The 19,024-nt window shown below is 37.1% G+C and overlaps 1 protein-coding gene across 1 annotated transcript in view; it reads left to right on the top strand.

Moving 5' to 3' along the window:
• The window catches only part of copb1 (COPI coat complex subunit beta 1), a 38,186-nt gene continuing 19,162 nt past the window's right edge, over positions 1-19,024 (top strand). Inside the window, exons 1-10 of the mRNA XM_048607334.1 lie at positions 1-198; positions 7,426-7,578; positions 9,741-9,970; positions 11,424-11,593; positions 14,271-14,385; positions 15,186-15,278; positions 15,663-15,800; positions 16,923-17,042; positions 18,061-18,168; positions 18,267-18,413. Of these exons, the coding sequence (XP_048463291.1) occupies positions 7,488-7,578; positions 9,741-9,970; positions 11,424-11,593; positions 14,271-14,385; positions 15,186-15,278; positions 15,663-15,800; positions 16,923-17,042; positions 18,061-18,168; positions 18,267-18,413 (1,212 nt within the window). The 5' untranslated portion in view covers positions 1-198; positions 7,426-7,487. The remainder of the gene's footprint in view (positions 199-7,425; positions 7,579-9,740; positions 9,971-11,423; positions 11,594-14,270; positions 14,386-15,185; positions 15,279-15,662; positions 15,801-16,922; positions 17,043-18,060; positions 18,169-18,266; positions 18,414-19,024) is intronic.

Genomic DNA, 19,024 nt, shown 5'->3' with positions numbered 1-19,024 from the left:
TACGGGCACCGCTCGGCCGCCGTCGCTCGTCGAGGTCGCAGTTCCACGTCAGCCGGAGGACAACTGGAGGAAGAGATTGAGGGAGAGATCGGCTTCCTCCTCCTCCTCCTCCTCCACATCATCATCATCATCCTCCCCGCTTTTTCAGCCGCCGTTGATACAGCGACACGGCCTTCTCTTCCCGTCTCCGGAGACCAGGTGCAGTAAGACCGTCGCCTGGCAGCGGAGGTTGCCAGTTCCTGGCCGCGGCCTAAGGCCGGGTTTTGTTGTCGTCTCGGCCCCACTCATGCTTCCCGGAGCAGATTTACATCACAATAGGGAGCGGTCTTGTTCCCTCCTCAGATGGACTGGACTGACTCTTTGGCTTTAGATTGAAGCAAAATCAAATGAGGTTATGAATAATCCTTAAGAAGCCGATGTATTTAAAAAAGTGAAGGGTCCCTATTTAAAAATGTTGCTTAATATTTCCGCAACGTAATGTTCTCTGTTCACTTTCTTTGGGTTTCACTTTAACATTTGAATTATGCCTTTTTGCAAATGTAATGACTTTGCAATCAGGTAAAACTTTCCTTGTCCTGGAAAGTGCCAAGTGGTCAAACTGGCCAGGTCAGCTATTAAACTGTCGGGATGCGCAGCACTGAGTGAGAGGAAACTGCTGCTACATAAATATTAAGAGCAAAAGATTGAAATGTCGAATTTCTGCGAGTTGTTTTGTGAAGTTTGCCAGCAAGTTGTGCATAAGATAATCGCTTACCAGAAGCGCCGGTGAACCAATTTTTCTTTCATTTAGAAAAGCTTTAAGCTTCAGTTTCAGCATGCATTTTAAAATGGAATCGTAATTTTCTCCAGTATATTTGGGATTCCATTCCATTCCTTATCAATAAGACCTTCTTTCTGGTTTAAATCTGTATTTGTCTTCTTGCCTAATTTTGCACTTTATTTTTTAAAGTAATCTGCCATTTATCATTTCCAAATTTGTTGCCTTTTAGATCTCCTTGGAGGTTTTCTTTCAAACCTGAAATCTTGTTGGTATTTCATAATTCTGACTTAATTAATGCTATGAATTAACATCACTTCTTTCTTTCATTGAATATTCCTTTTGTGATTTGGTGGTGAGAACTAAAGACAGTATTCTGAAGTTTTGAGCTGATCAGACAGCTGTAAGCTAGATCATGACTTACTCTGATTTGTGCCTACAGTAATTCATCATTTTATTGATTTTTGTGCTTTGAATTTTGTGTTTAGTTGTACATCTTATGACAAGTCTGTGAAAACACTTTTGTCACCTTCGGCTTTCCTGCTATTTGCACACAACGTATATCTGATTTTTCCTTCATACATATTGAACATCATCTGCCATAGCTTTGTTCATCTGGCCATTTTGTGTCCCTTGTCTCAGTTTCTGAGTTTCTTCCTTGCCCATCATAATTTAACATTTGCAAATTTGAGCAAGTTGCATTGAAGTTTTGAACTTAAATATTGTATCAATCAACAATGAAGTCCCTTACTTACGTTGGCTTCAAATTATACGATATACTTAAATGTACTGTAAAATTTGTCAATATAGAAAATGCTTAATTATTGCTAATAGAGGAATATTGATAGTTGCAAGTGTAGTTTAAATATGGGATAAAGCTCCAATGACAGAATATTACCTGAAAATAACTACATTTCATAACTAGCTAAGTAATACAATGTGCCTGAGAGCTTGATACTTACACTGCTCATCTCAGCTTCTTTGAGTGTGAGATAGCCTCTTAAAATTAGATAAAAGATCAAAGTGCAAACATAAATTTTTTTCTCTAATTGTTACCTGTTGTATGGAAAAAATGGTTTGTCAACCTCTTATTATATTGATACTTTCAGTGAATACATGGTCTTCAGGAAGGGAGACGTGACCTGCTTCTGAATTCTGCTGTAGTCCTTTCAGTTCCTGCTATTCATGAACAAACGGCAGAGGTCTAAAAAGCCATGATGTGAACTACAGTGTTATGATATGTCCCAGCGATGGCTAATAGCTAAAATGCTGTTGCTGTTTGTAACACAGTGCATCATCTCCAATCTCCCTATTCCTTTCCAAAACCTTTGGATGTCTGTCCCCTCCCAAATTCCTGCCCATCTTTTCTACAATTTCATGTTTGAAACCCACTAATCAGCCTTCTGCTCCTGCCCTAAGCCAGCTCTTATTAAAGTTACAACTGGCAACTTATGTGACTGTGACCATGATAAATAATCATTCCATATCTTTTTTTTTAATCTGTCTTCAACCTTTGACAGCGTTGGCCATGCTATCCTCCTTCAGCATATCTGCTGCATCGTCCAGCTGATTGAAACTAGCCAAGGGCAGTTCTATTCTGATCGACACAGTCATAGCCAAATAATTGCCTGCAATGAGGTATTTTTATTTGGTCTTATGTTACCTCTGAATTCAGCAAGGATATATACTTAACTATTTCCTATTTCTCCCCTACCTCTTTGACATAATGCAAAATCACAATCTCAGGTACCATATGTATGCTAATGCTATCCAATTCTACTTCAATTCTACTTTACGTACATTGTTTCTGATTTATCTCACTGCTTTTCTGACTCCCAGTGCTAAAAGGACAAATTTTCTCCAACTAAGTGTCATCTTGATTAATTCACAGAAACTTTTCTTCAAAATAGCAAGGGAAAAGAGTTATCCCTGATGACCTGGCAAATATTTTTCTATTAGTTAATATTATAGAATAGATTATTTGGTTGCATTGGTGTTCGTAGAAGTTTCGTATGTGCAACTCTGCTGCTGTTTGCCTACATTATCACATTAGCTGCACTTCAAATATGCATCATTGCTGCAAACTGTGTTTTGGAGTGTCTTGACATGAAAAGGACTTCATGAAAACAAATGCTTTTCTTTTGTTTTCACTGACTACACCCATTTCCATGAAAACTCAGAGGCCAAACCAGATTGTGCATGTCCTTGGTGTCATGTTTGACTCTGAATTTTCAACCGTAAACTCAGTTCTTTGCCAAGGCAACCTGTTTCTACCAGTGTAACGTTGTCAACTTCCATCATTCCCTCGGCTTATGTGCTTCTGGAACCCTCATCTTTGTAATTGGTACCTACACACTTGACTGTTCCAATACTGTCCTGGCTGGCTGCCCATCCAGCTTCCATATTGCATTAATTTGATTTTGTCCAGAACTCTGCTGTCCATAACCTAACGTGCGGCAAGTCATGTTTGCCCATGTGCTCACTGTCTCTTGGTTTTAAAATCATGTAGAGACAAAAAAACTGCTGATACTGGAATCCACAAAAGACAAACAGGAGGCTGGAAAAACACGGCAGGCCAGCCAGACTGCCTGCCGTGTTCTTCCAGCCTCCTGTTTGTTTACCTTTAAAATCAGGTACTTGTTTTCAAAATTCTCCCGTGGTCTTGCTCTTATTTATCTCTGTGACCTCATCCAGCCCTCCTGCAATGTTTACTGTGCTGAAGCAACTACATAATATAAATGCAGTTGCTGATAATGGTGGATAGATATTTTGATAATCATAAAACATTGTACCAGATAAGAGGGCAACCAAAGAAATGTTGGGAGAATCAGCTTTGCCCTTTTGAATATAGCTGCTTTAATTATGCATAAGTTAATTATTGACATGAATATTGTACACTGTGAATAGCTTGACAATGGTCTGTTTGTGAATTTGCTGACCCCATACATTCTGTTAATGTCCTTTACACAGTTTCTGTTCTGTGCTGAGCTACTGCATTTAAATGTCAGTAGCATTTGGGAGGTTGCAAGCAACACATGGTGTTACACAGGCAAGTCAACTATGTGTGTAAGGTTTTTGGGTTAGGTAAATTTTGGGCTTCTGAATAACTTGCTGATATTTCCTGCTGAGGCTTGTATGAATCGTGGCAATTTGGGTGAGATATTGGGGGAAAAATTGGAAAATTCATTAAATGCAGTGACACTACCAACATAGTAACAGGAGTCAGTCATGCAACCCCTTGAGCCTGTTTCACCATTCAGTGAGACCGTGGCTGATCTATGGCCTAACTCTATGGTCTTTGGTCTATGTCCCTTAATACATTTGCTTAATAAATATATCTGTTTCAGATTTCAAAGTATCAAGTATTAACTGCAGTTTGTGGAAGAGAGTTCTAAACTTCTGCCATCCTTTGTAAGGTTTTAGAATGCTTCCCAACATCTCTCCTGAATGATCTGGCCCTAATTCACAGACTATGCCCCCTAGTTCTAGAATCTCCAATCAGTGGAAATAGTGTCCTTAATGTACCCTGTTTTTCCCTGTTAATACAGAGTCATACAGCATGGAAACAGACCCTTTGATCCAACCAGTCCAGGCCGACCATAACACCGAACTAAACTAGTTCCATCTGCCTGCGCTTGGCCTGTGTCCCTCCAAACATTTCTTATTCTTGTAATTATCTAAACATCTTTTAAATGTTACAATTGTATCTTGAAGACTTCCAAGTGTCTTTGGATGTCCATTATATTTAACTTAATATCGTCAAGAAATACCCTGGTTTTTTTGCTCCAAAATAGATACCTTTGCACTTGCTTACATTGAAATCCATTTGCCACATTTTTGCCCAATCACCTAGTCTATCAGTATCCCTTTGTAATTTTATACTATCATCTACACTGTCTACAATATTGACTAACTTTGGATCTTCAACGGATTTGAATTTTTGACTTTCTCTGCTATTATCCAAGTTGTTACTAAATACTGTGAATAATTGAGACCCTAACACAAATTCTTGTGGGACAGCAATGGTCACCTGCCCATTATCCCTACTTTCTGTCACCTGCTACTCGACTGATCTCCCGGCCGCGTCAGTTGCCCTCGGTTCCACAACTGATCTGTGTGGGGTGGAAGAGAGAATTTGCAAGAATGGCAAAGACAGAGTAAGCCTTACTTGGGATTTTCTTGAAAGTTGTAAATGTTTTACAAAGGAAACTATAGTTTAAATTATCTTATTGGTTTTGACCTTTTTTGAAAATATTTTCAAGTATTTTATCTACATTGATTAGAAACTGAATTTTTTCTGGAGTTCTGTTTCTCAACCGACCAGATACAATTGTGGCACAGTGGCAGTCTCCCTACTGTTGGATCGTGTAGGCCTGGGTTCAAGTCTGACCTGCTCTAGACATGTCATAGTATCTCAGAACAGGTTAATTGAAACTTAGCTACAAATCTTAAGTATTTTGCCCACGTAGGGTGCAGTTTTGTACATTTGTCTAGATTTGGTATATATACTGAACAGAATGCTTTCTTTCACTCATGTACAGAAACGTTAGCAATAATGTAACTTACGAGGCTGTGTTGAATTTATTGCAGATGAAACATAAATTTGGACATTGTTCACAGATTTGTACTCTATTCTTGTACTTTACTTGTCAAGTGTGTGTCAAAATCATGTATACCTGTGATATAACTTACTAAAACAATACCTATTAAAACAAAAGTGGGAAAAAGAGCTTACACATTACGGAAGGTGAACTCTTAGAGTGAAGTTGTGAAACTAAGTACATGTACGAGCCAAATACCTTTTCCAGTTGATAGTGAAAGGCAACTAAAATTAGTTTTTTGATTTTAATCTTGGATGTGTAAGAGATATTATTTTAAACATTCATTCGCTCTCCAAACGCCTCTTCACTGCCCACTGTCTCTGTCAGATATCCAGTCTGGATAATACTAAGTTTCCTTCAGTTAAACTTTAAGCAGAGCAAGCCAGCATCTGGGCCATACTGCTACCTCTGTACTTTTAATATCAGTTCCCTCCTTTTCCCAAGTTGTTGTAATGGGTTGAGACCAACTCATGTAAACTCCTGTGTGCAATTTGACCACAAGTTAAGCTGCTGACCCAACCGAACAAAACCTGTTATTTCCATCTCAGTAATGCAGCCCAGCTACATCCACATCTGATGAAGTTCTCATCCATTCCTTTGTCCCCTCCATGCTTAACTATATGAATGCACTCCTGGCTGACCTCCGGTCCTTCACTACGTGCGAACTTCACCTCAAGCAAGACTCCGGCATGTATTCTTTTTTTACACCGGATTCAACTTCTCAAATATCCCAGTCAAGACTGAGCTCTAACAGTTTCCTGTCACCCAAAGCTCTGAATTTTAAATTCTCATTTATTTCCTTAAATTTGTCCATTAATTTAACCGCTATATCTTTGTCAGTGCTATTAGCCTTCCACTGAACTCTGCTTCTTTTGTAACTCCAAATGTGACTATAGTGTGTTTGAATTTTGTAGTCTGCTCTGCAGTGCCCTTTCTGAACATCTGTATTCTCCACCTGTCTCCCTGCTTTTAATGTGCCTTTGAAACTGTTTTGTTCCATCAAGCTCGTGCAGATATCTTTGTTCTTGACTTGGATTTGCATTTTCGGAGTATGCTTATTTGAAGTGCTTTGAGATTTGTAAGCTGTCTGCTCATTGATAGTGAGAACATAATGTGACACTTGAGACAGCCTCAGTAATTTGTATCAAAAGAAATCAAACCAACAAGTATTCCTTTTTTTTTGGATGAGTATTCACTGGTATGAACTAGACAGATTTGGAATTTGTACAGAATGGTCCAGATTGTTGCATGTGCACAATGGTAAAACTGTCGGGCTTCATTGTGATTTCTGTATGAGATTAACTGCATTTCTGGCACCTGCATAGTCTTGGTTAAAAACAGAAATCCACAAGTTATTGTTACCAATTCCCACTCTGTCTTTGACTGTATCTATGAATTCCTTACTGACAAAAATCTTTTAAATCCCTACATGATGTGAGCATACACTTTTTATGCTGTTAATTTTGTACAGAACATTGAAAAGGTAATACTTTCTTTTTGTAAAAGATGGTGCTGAGACTTTAACTTTATATACCAAGTTGTAATTATTGTGGGACAACCTTCCTGCTTCAGAAAACCTCATTTTGCATTTGTGAGATGTCAAATCCCTCCATTGTGATACTGGAAATTCTATAAAGTTTTAGAACCAGGATTGCATTTTTTTTAAGGTCTAATATCTCACCCGCCTTAATCTTGTGTATATTGTTATCTTTGCTTTGTCTGCAAAATGATTAATTTGTGAAGGATACTGGGTAATTTTAAGATTTCCCATCCATGAGGAATTTTTGGTGTCATTAAATACTTAGTCCGTTCAGTTGCCTCACTATTTCTGGACACAAGATCCCTATAGCTGCAGGAGAATAAAATTTATTATCGGGCAAAGTTGAACTCCACCACAAAAGTTACTTGATCTTGTGGTAGCTTTCTTTTGAGATCAATGGTAAGCGAATCACTTTGGCTGCACAGTTAGCGTCAGTGCATGCGTTGATGGTGTAACATATATTGGAATAGTTTTTTTTAATGTAGAGAATTTTAAGCAAATAATTTTGTAAAATTTTCTATCCACAGATACCCTGAACGCTTAGGTTACCTGATTTCTTGCTTTCGATTTGCCTGGGAAAACTGGTATCATGACAGCTGCAGAAAACATATGCTATACACTCATAAATGTTTCTTTGGACTCTGAACCACCAAATGAAATTAGCCTGAAAATTGATTTGGGTAACTAACTCATATTTACTCATATCTCACTGTACCCTGTGTTTTACGTTTTAAGCAGCACTGGGAGTCCAGTGTGCCCCTTTATAGGGATGCTAATTCTGTACCTGGCTATCCTGAGTTATCATTTAATTTTTATGTCAGCAATAGCAGAAATATTGATCTACCGGAAGGTAAAGTGGCAGCTCTGTTATCACTAGAAAGCCTTTTATCATGTGCCATCTGGTCGGCAGGTGAAAAATAGTCCTTTGCACTACAAGTGACCCTCAGCCTGAACGCTATGTAACAGATATAGGTCAATGCACATTATTATCTCCAAGATAAAAATCAAGTCAGGATGCGCAGGGGATTTTGAAATTTTGTACAGTTGAATTGATGAAGGATTTCATCAGAGGTAGGCAAGTATTAGTGTTAACAAAAATGTTTCAGGAAATCTGAAATAAAATCCCAAAATGCTAGAAGGTCTCTGTATTTCAAGTAGCTTCTCTGGAGGCAACCATGAAAATAATGTGTCAGATGTGGACCCTTTTATCAGAGTTAGAAAATATTACACGTGAGCAGAACATAGAACAGAGCTAACATAAGAAAGGGGGAAATCTTGACTTTTGCACTTTAGAAGATTAACACTGTTGAGGTAATTCTATTTTGTTTTGCCTTCCCCTCTTCCCTTCCTTTTTGATTTTTGGCATTGTCTGAATAGTCATTATATCACAATGACTGATTAAGTGCTGTTCTCCTTTCAATATGTTTGTGCTTAAAAGTTCACACCTGAACCATTAACCAGTCCCTGGTTCCAACGTTTTGCTTCACCCTCTGAGGATTCCCAGGATTTTGATTTTTTTTTTGTTGTAGATTTTATCAATAATGAGCTGCTTCATTGAGGATAATTTTTCTTCAATATTTCAATCCAATTTCATTTCTAAAAATCCTGCATTTCATATCTCCGGAAATTGGATTTACATCCTACAACTAAGTAATATATACTTGTGATCTAAAGTAAAAATGGAAAAATACATAGTTGGCATTTTTGAGCAAAATAATCATCCTTTCAGATATGTAACATGCTGGAAGATGTGGCTAACATTGTGATTTGAAGCAGTTTTCGGATAGAGTCGGATGTGGAATATGTGGTTGTATTTATTGTTTTCAATTAACAAGGCAGTAAAATGATAATTGAGAAAGGTAACTGGTATGGATGTACAAAATCCAGAACAGTGAGGTCAGAATATTTCAACAATGACAAAGTATGTAAGGTGTTTATTTTCTCAGGCACCACTCTGTGGGGTGGATCTTTAATCATTTTTAATTGTTTACGGCTGCAACTAAATGTCAAGCAATGCTAATCTCACTTCGGCCAATATTTTAAGGTCTTGCATGACCCCACTTTTTTTTTAATTATCTCTGATAACTTGGCAAAGACATTACTGAAGTTAACTGTTACATTTGCATCTCAATGATTTCATCTCTTGACAGGCATTTAATATTGTAGTTAAGATTCAACCTAGTGCATGTAACTGTAATATAAGTCACTTGTAACTTCTTGAATTAAAATGGTTTAAATTTCTATAACTATTTTAATAAAGTGGGCTGGCACACACAAAATTTGGATAATGCATAAAATATACATTTTTGTACAGTTTATTCTTCAACTTGAAATGTGACCTCTGAAACATGCAGAAGTGCTGTTCAGTGCCATATCTCCTTGTTACTTTGAGGATATTTTTGCTAATACCTCTGAAAAAGGACACACTTTCAATTACTCCAGTTGGTTGAGGGAACAAAATCTCTTTGCCTTGTTTGGTGCACCCGTTCTAACCTGTGAAAGTTTTAACCGACATTTTAAAAAAAATTATGGCTTTGTAAGATTGAGGTGTGACGAGGAAACACATTTTCAAATAAAAACGCAGTTTTTTTTTATGATCTGAAATCCACTAATTGAAACAGCAATGGAAGTGGGTTGACTTTTACTTCAAAAGGGAATTTGATACATACTTGAAGGGAGAAGAATTCGCTGCTCAATAGAGAAGGAACAGAACTTGGGACTAAAAATCAAGCTGTTTCAGAGAGCTGGCACAATCATGATAAACCACATGGTCTATTGTTCTGTGTCTTTGTCATTATGGTTCAGAATAATGTTCTCTTTTTTCCATCCCATCCCACTTCAGAAAAGGGAGATGTGAAGACCAAGACTGATGCATTAAAGAAGGTGATTATCATGATTCTAAATGGAGAGAAGCTCCCAGGGCTCCTGATGACGATTATTCGGTTTGTGTTACCACTGCAAGATCACACAATCAAAAAGCTGCTGCTTGTCTTTTGGGAGATTGTCCCTAAAACAACCCCTGATGGGAAGTTGCTGCAAGAGATGATTCTTGTCTGTGATGCCTACAGAAAGGTAAATGGAGAGTTGTGATTTGAATAATTTAGTAATTGAGAAGTGCTGCCAGTACATGATGAATTTGAACAGTAAGCTCTTGAATGAATAACTTTGTTTCTACCGAATGATTCCAGTCTTCTCAAAAATATCGTTCTACTGCAACGTTTGATTAATGTTTTCTCAAGAAAATGACAAATAATAGAATTTGACATTCTTTTGTACAAGACATCTTCAAAACAGAACAGCCGTGGTTCATCTTTTAGAAGCAAGTTTGAGAAAAGAAAAAGTTGAGTGGTACAAAATGCAGTTTATTCTTAACTTTGAAATCAATTTTAGGAAATATCTCTACAATATCTAATAAAATAATTTGAACGAAGTGATTTAACATTAGTAAGAACAGACTAAATGTAAAAGAACTATTGGATTAGACAGTGGATTTCAAATGCTAATTCACCAAAAAGTGACTTTTTAATTTCAGACTAAAACCAATCTACAGTAGGGAATTTATTTAAAACTCTGCCCTTTCATCTCAAGAACTAAAGTTAACTTTCACCAGATAGAAAGATTGAAGTCTTCTTTCTAGGCAACTAGGAGAATATATCCCTAAACCAATGATGATATTTTTATAAAAATGTTTTATTGTTAAGGAAAATGTCTGTTATGTGTTACTGGTTTAATAGTGCAATTGTAGAAAAGCCTGAGACTGATAAGATAAATGAGATAAAGTGCTAGACCAAGAGGTTTTCCTTTCTGTGCACTCTAGGATCTGGGAGACAATTTTGGTAATGTGAAGAACTAAGTATTTTTTAAGCAAGCTTCTCATTCATTTGGTACAGTCAAACTTAAAACCAACAATGAACCAGTGCAATCAGTCAAAGTTTTGAGAATGTTGAGATTTTTTAAAATTTCCGTGATGTGTTTAAGTTTGTTAACAGAGTGGTAACCTGGTGAGGTTTTAGTAATACAGTTGAAAATAGATTTATCATAAAGCATTTTCAATCTGCGTTTTGCTCAACACCTGTGAGTCAACCAATTTCACTGAATAGAGTCATTTACAAGTTATATTGATGCACAGGATTTCATTTCTTAGTACATTGTGACAAATTTAAAAGTTGACTGTTGCCAAAACAAAAGCATGGCACAACTTTAAGGAACTCTTCCAAGATCTGCAAACACGTATAATTAGCATAAACTGACTTATTGATTTGGTCTGGAGGTGCAGCAAGTTTTATGGGCAGGCCAAATTTCAGGTACACTTTTAATGTAAGTTAACACTGTTGACTGTAGGAACTTGATTTGTGCTAGACGTAATTTGCAATTAGGATTTATCAATCTTTTTATGCTGGTTTAGTGAATGGTTGCAAATACAACTAAATGAAAATTCTAGACCAGTAGTGTTTCAACAAATGGTGACCATGTATGCTGTCTGAAGTTTAAAAGTACTAGTAGCATCTTGTTTGAATTTTCTCAGGATCTACAACATCCAAATGAGTTTATTCGAGGATCCACTCTTCGTTTTTTGTGCAAGCTAAAGGAGCCAGAACTTTTAGAACCACTGATGCCAGCCATACGTGCCTGTCTGGAACATCGGCACAGTTATGTACGCAGAAATGCTGTGCTGGCTATCTACACCATCTACAGGTAGAGTCTTAGACTAATATTGCAGAGGAGAAGGGAATTTAGCCAAACTGGCCTGTGTCCAACTCTTGTGTAGCGTTCCAACAAATTCAAATGGCACTGCCCCCCCATTCCACCATTCTTTGTTTCCATAGCCCAGCAGATATTCCCCTCTCCTGTTTAGCAATTTTCAAAATCCACTTTGACTGTTGAATCTAATTTCATCACCCCTTCAGCATCCAGAGGTAACAACTAGCTGTCTTTTTTTTTTTAAGAACGGTGTCCTTATGTTACCTCTAGCTTTCTGTCAATGACCTTAAATCTCTGTCCTCTGATTAATAACGTTTCTACCACTGAAAACAGCTGCTTATTATCCAACTATCGAATGTTCTCTAATCCTTCTGTGCTCTGAGGAGGATATCCCAGTATTTCTTATTTTTCTATGTAACTGGAATCCCTTCTAGTTGATATCATTTAATTGTTTATGTATGGCCATGACATATTTCCCAAAGAGTGATACCCCAGAATTGAGCCAAACACTGAAGCAGTGTTGTATATAAATTTAGCATAGCTTCATTGCTTTTATAATTAAGGTCTTGACGTTAAATCCACAGATCCCATTTGTTTTTTCAACCACAAAAACAGAATGCTGGAGAAATTCAGATCTGGCAGCTTCTATGGAGAGGGAAACAGAGTTAACGTTTTGAGTCTAGTATGAATGTTCAGAACTGAAGAGTTTTTTTTTCAACAAACCTGGTTGATTTTTCCTGCCACCTTAAAAGATTAGTGTCTGTGCACTTGAATATGCTTGCCCCTACAGCTTTAATGAAATATTCCAGCTTCCTGGAATAATGTATCACTTCACATTTTATTTCATTTTATTTGCTGTGTTTTTGCCAATTGTGCCAATCTATATCCTTGTGAAGTAGTTTACTATCCTTATTTCCAAGTTTTATAGTATTTGGTTATTTTTAAATTATGTCCTAGTATATCAATGTTCAAAAGATTAATATATTTATGAATGTTTCTAATACTGACTCCAAGGGCATGAGTCAAGAAGAAAAGCCCTTTGTCCCATTGTGTTTGCACCAGTCATCAAGCATCTAATTTCATTCTGATCTCATTTTTTAACACTTGGCCCGTAGCCTTGTATGCTATGACATTTCAAGTGCTCAGCAATATACACATTACATGTCTTGAGGATTCCTGCCTCTTCCACTTAATTTTGGCAGAGAGTTTCAGACACCCAACACCTCAAATTCCTTAAGTTCATCAAATCCTCTCTCAGCCTCCTGCTCCTTATTTTAAATCTGTACTGCCAAGTTCTTGACCCCTCTACTAAGGGGAAACGTTCCTCCCTGTCTACCCTGTATATGCTCCTCATAACTTAGCACAATGTGATCAGGTCTCCTCCTCAGTCTTCTGTGCTCCAAGCAAACCAACCCAAGCCTATCCATCATCTCTTCAAAGCTGAATGACTCCATCCCAGACAACATCCTGGTGAATCTCCTCTGCACCCTCTAGTGTTGTCACATCTTTCCTATTATGTGGCGACCAGAACTGTACACAGTACTCCAGCTGTGGCCTAAGCCACGTTCTGTACTGCTCCAATGTAACCTCCTTGCTCTTCTATTTGATGCCCTGACTGATAAAGGCAAGTTCCCATGTACTGTCGCTGTCAAGGATCTATGGGCATGCCCATCAAGGTCCCACTTAAGGCCTCTACTTTCTGAGATCCTACCATTCAAAATATGCTCCTTTGTTTTGTTAAACCTTGTTACTTGTTACTTCCTCCCAGCAACTATTCATAACATTTTTCACTTGATGTCCCTTTGCTACTCTTGCATCCACATTGGCACCCTTCGTTTTAGTCCCATGAACTCCAAATTTTCTACGAGGACTTTTTTTGTGGTACTTCAATTGTATGAACCTTCAAAAGGCATTTGAAATTCTACCCTCATCAAACCTGTTACCTCATCAAAGAATCAATTTAGCCAAACATCATTTATCATCAGTGCTGACTTTTGTAGTCATACTTCTCCAAGTGCCAGTTAGGTTTGGCCTGTTTAGCTATCTCAAGGGAGTAACCTTCTCAAATCTCCAGATCTCTGGATGCCCCTCAGCAGTTTAGGATGCATCTGATCCTCACCATGTGACCTATTTGAGAATTGGCCATCTTTCAAGTACCTCCTTTTATTATTCTATCTATCATACTGCTCCTTCCTCGTTTTACTGCACTGTTCTGTCATGAAGTGAGTTGCAAGATGTTCATTTAGTACCACAGCTATGCCTGTCCTTCCCCAAAAGTATCAACTTTTTGGTCCCTAATCAGACCACCCTTACTTTGATGAAACATTTGCCCTGAAATAGAACTAAGTGCATTAACAATGGACCTAAGACCAGTTAGTCCAAAATTTAGAATGAATGTGAGCATTCTTTGAGATTTAGTTCGAGGGACAGAAACCAAAATTTTAACTTGAGTATTTCTGTCAAGGCATTGCTTACAAAGTGCTTCAATTATTTTGCTCTTTTAAGGAAAATTTTTGACTTAAATGTTGATCTGATTCTAGATGACAGCTTTATACAAATCTGAGCATGAAAATCTGTGATAGTTTTTCTTTTAAATTTAAAACAAAAAGCAGATTTTGTTTGTGTTTTGAGGTCATTGATTTTGCAAGTCACTTGCTGTTTTTACTTGTAGGAACTTTGAGAATCTTATTCCTGATGCTCCTGAGTTGATCCATGATTTCTTGGTTAATGAAAAAGATGCAAGTTGTAAACGGAATGCTTTTATGATGCTGATTCATGCCGATCAGGTAAAATGCTCGTATTCTTTATGATAAATGTAGCTGCAGTTGTAGCACAGATGCTCTGTTATCTTGTTCAAGCTATGTTAATTGGAAATAATTGCAAACAAAACAAATAACAAAACATTAAAAGGCTTGCACCTTTCCCCCATTGCTTTCTATATAATAGTGCTTCAGCCAATTAGAGTCAACTTCCCAACCAGTCCTGTTCTTCAATTTTATAAATTGTGATAGTTTGATATTTGACTTTTTCCATTTGTTCTGACAAGCCCAAGGCAAAAAGCATTGACAAAATGTCATTGCTTGCTTTAAGTTTCACAAATCTCAAAACTACTTATTGGGGAAAAAGCAGAAGAAAAAGTCTACAGAAATGTTGTATGCACAGTTAAAACATGACTAAGACTGATTTTATTCAAGTGTTTTAGGGAATAGGAAGCATAGAGTTGAGGTACACAGTTGAGATATATGAATGGCGGTGGATCAGGCTTGATGGGATGAATTGTGTACTCCTGTTCTAATGTTCTTAATCCTGTGTTGGTTTACTAATTTCAAGAATTCTTGGAAGTTTTATTATGAATCTTGCAAAGTTTCCTTTCCTGTGAAAAGTATAGGAGTTATCAATTTAAAAACACTTTGAAAATAAAATTGTGCGATATTTTGAAGAAATCTCTATCTTTTTAACCAATCAAAGTTCAGTTTGCAAAAATGAGCTGTAAATGGTCAGTATATTTGCAGGACTCTCAATAGATCCCAGATTAAAAATTACAATAAGCAATTATTTTTAACACTGTTTCTTAATGTTTGTCTAGGACCGAGCCCTAGATTATCTGAGTACATGTATTGATCAGGTTCATACTTTTGGAGACATTCTACAGCTGGTAATTGTTGAGCTGATTTATAAGGTGAGGTGACAAAGATGCAGCTTCATTCTGTGTGTGTGTATACATAATATAAGGGGATTCCAAAAAGAATGGTGGACTTGGTGTAATAAAGATAAAAATGATTTTTGATCAATTTCTCATTAATCTGTGTAAGCATTGTGGCCTCCTTGGAAATTGCTTGATGTCATAAATATTTAATCTTTTATTTGAGCCAGTCTCCATTTCTAGATAGATATTATCCTTAGTGAGCAGTGTTTGTCTCTGTGCCCTAAAATATTGCCAAAAATCTGGAAGAATTTGTCACCTAGTAGTTAAAAATATTTCTCCCAATACAAAATACAATAAATTCTAGGAAATTAATGTTTATTTCCTTATTCTTTGAATTAACGATATATTTTACCTCAGGTATGCCATGCCAATCCAACAGAAAGAGCACGATTTATCCGCTGTATCTACAACTTACTCCAGTCTTCAAGCCCTGCAGTAAAATATGAAGCAGCTGGAACTTTAGTTACACTGTCAAGTGCCCCAACAGCTATCAAGGTACTGATTTTATGAAGTGTTTTTGCAAAACTTTTGATTCACTCATTTTATGGTACAAAATAAAGGCCTATTTCAAAGGCTGAAATCTGACACTTGTGAAAATTAAAACGCAATCATTCTGTATTAATTAAATATAATTTTATTCTCGTGTAGCAATTGTGTGATATTTTCGTTGTATGGGAGATGTATATGAAAATAAATGCTTTTGCTTGAGAGGAACCAAAACCATCTGGGAAGGCTTTTATTTCTGTCTAACTGTCTCAAAGTTTCACCGTAAGTTTAGTAGCCAGCATCTTTGCCACTGGAACAGTGGGTCAGTGGTTAGCACTGCTGCCTCACAGCACCAGTTTGATTCCACCCTCTTGTGACTGTCCGTGTGGAATTTGTACATTTTCACCATGTCTGAGAAACCCCTGTGATGATCTGGGGCTGCAATCACTGACCAGTGACCACAGCCATCTTCATATGTAAAAACCAAAAGAACTGCGGATGCAGTAAATCAGGAACAAAAACACAGTTGCTGGAAAAGCTCAGCAGGTCTGGCAGCATCTGTGAAGGAGAAAACAGAGTTAATGTTTCGGGTCTGGTGACCCTTCCTCAGAACTGATCTTCATATGTGCTTGGTGTGACTCCACATGCTGGACAGATTTCCCCCAATGCCCATTGACTCTAGTTTTGTCGGCAATCGTTGTTGCTATACTCAATAAAATCCTACCTTAATGACAAGGGTCATCGCCCACCTTATCTCGCCTTGTCTCTGGAGTTGAACGTTTTTGTCCATGTTTGGATTCCAAGGCTGTAAAGAGGTCAGGAGCTAAATGGCTATGGCAGAACCCAAGTTAATCGTCAGCAAGCAGTTTTTTGCTGAAGTGTAATAACTACATGGTTTGGAAACATATTTATAAATATGTCCAGATTTCCTATGTCAGAATGGGTTATTTTTTAATAAGTTGTTCTGCTGTATGTTGTTTGACCTGATCATTCCTGGTCCAGAGAACCACTTTCAAAGCAATATATACGTAAACTAATCTTTAGAAATGTGATATGTGTATGACAGAACAATCTCGAAACTTCGTATTTTGAAATGAAAAGTTAATAGATATTTCCTTTGTCTTTATCTAGGCTGCTGCACAGTGCTACATTGATTTGATTATTAAAGAGAGTGATAATAATGTCAAGCTAATTGTTCTTGATCGCCTGATTGATCTCAGGGAACATCCTACACATGAACGGGTGCTGCAGGTAATGAACCTAGGACTGGTAACTTGAAGTTGTAATCTGTTTTTCTTTTTCAGTTCAGGCACTCTGAAGATCATCTTGTTTACACTCACTTGTTTTTCCTCCTTTTATGTTCGTGTGTACTATCTCACTTATGCGCATTCTTTACTTGCACCAACTGTCTTGCTTTGCTTTGTTTTCCCCTAGAAGCTTAAGGTGAATGCATTTTAGTTGAGCAAATCAAGAGTGAAATATATGATGTGTTCAAAGGCTTTCAAAGGAGTAGAGAAGCTGAGAGTGTCAGTTGAAATTTTAAAATCTGAGATTTTAAATGGGTGAGTATCTCAGAACGTGAAATTTAGATGAAAAAGAATAATGTTCAAGCAATTTTTTAATTTTGGTTTTGTGAATGAAGTAGAACATCAAACAAGCAGTGCTAGCTTTTGGCATCTACTTTGGAGAGGAGGCCAAGGTCATTGATTAGAGATTTACTGTGATGATACTAAGTGTCGAGGTTCCAGCAGAAAAGAGACAGTAAGGCGACAGAGTATTGATAACGTAGAATCCAAAACATTTATAAAAGAAACATACATGTGTCAGGAAAACAGGTAGGAAAAATACATAATATCCCATTTAAAGCACTGTTTTTGGAGTTGTAGTGTGTCATTTTTAATTGTAAAATATTCAGTTTCCCTTGTGAAACTTCTCCTGTTCTTAGTTATCTAGAAAGCAGAAAAATCCCTGATATGAAGGTTTGGTAACCCCTGTTAGGTGGTTACCACCTTTTGCATTTGATAATTAATCTGATAATTAATACTAATAGTTCATTTTGGGTTATATGTGATTAATTATGTCCTACCTATATAAGGAATTAGCCCTAATCTGTACCTTTTCTGAAAAGAAAGCTTAAAAATTACTTTCAGCTGACCGTAAGGTTGATTAATGCCTATCATCATCTTCAGAGAAAGTGAGAGGTTTTCAAATTTAACATTTAAAATAATGCTTTTTTCTACGTTAATGAGTTTAAAAATGTACCTTTCAGGATTTGGTGATGGATGTCCTTCGTGTTCTGAGCACTCCAGATTTGGAGGTACGCAAAAAGACGTTACAGTTAGCACTGGATCTCGTTTCATCACGTAACGTTGAAGAGGTATGGCCACCTAGTATCTGAGTAGTTTTATTTATTATTAGCTTCTAATGTCAAATCTGTATTTGACAACAAATTTACTGTTTGATATTATCACACAGCTTGTCATAGTTCTCAAGAAGGAAGTAATTAAAACAAATGATGTATCAGAACATGAAGACACAGACAAGTACCGGCAGCTTCTGGTCAGAACACTACATTCATGCAGTGTCCGTTTTCCAGACATGGCTGAAAATGTTATCCCTGTGGTAAGTGAGCATAATTCATATATGTTCTTCCCTTCCTGCTTTTACAGCTTTGATTAATAATGAGGTATGCTTTTGAGATACATTGCACTGTCCAGTACCTAATGCAAATGATGTACATTTCATATGCAAGCCTAGACAGAGTTGATGAACTATCTTGGGTGTGAAATAAGTAACAAGTGAGCCTGATCTTGTCGTCGGTGTCCACGTGCTGTACAGTCAGCTCAATACCTGTAAGAAACCAGGAGCTTGACTGATTTTTTTTTTTCCTCTGATCTCCTGAAGTCCACACAATGCTGTATCATCACCTTGCTGAGATTTGCTACCTCAATGCAATGCAGAGGTATTTCTTAAACCCTTTTGGTTTTATGCCTCATCTATTTTAAATAATGCTTTACAACTGAGCTAATGTGAATAAACTGTTAGTTTGATTTCATTGTTGGCTCTTTAAGAGGTCCATGGCAATTTCTGACAATATAACAGTTATTCTTGAATACTGTTGAAAATAACTGGATTTCAAACTATATTTTTGGAATGACTGCACTTGAATCATATGTTGTATTTTTTTTGACATTTGCTGTTTTAATAATACCTGCACAATGTCTCCATAGCTG

This window comes from Rhincodon typus, chromosome 17, assembly GCF_021869965.1.
Source record: "Rhincodon typus isolate 14 chromosome 17, sRhiTyp1.1, whole genome shotgun sequence".
Taxonomy (NCBI): domain Eukaryota; kingdom Metazoa; phylum Chordata; class Chondrichthyes; order Orectolobiformes; family Rhincodontidae; genus Rhincodon; species Rhincodon typus.
This window is presented reverse-complemented; position numbering and strand designations above follow the sequence as displayed.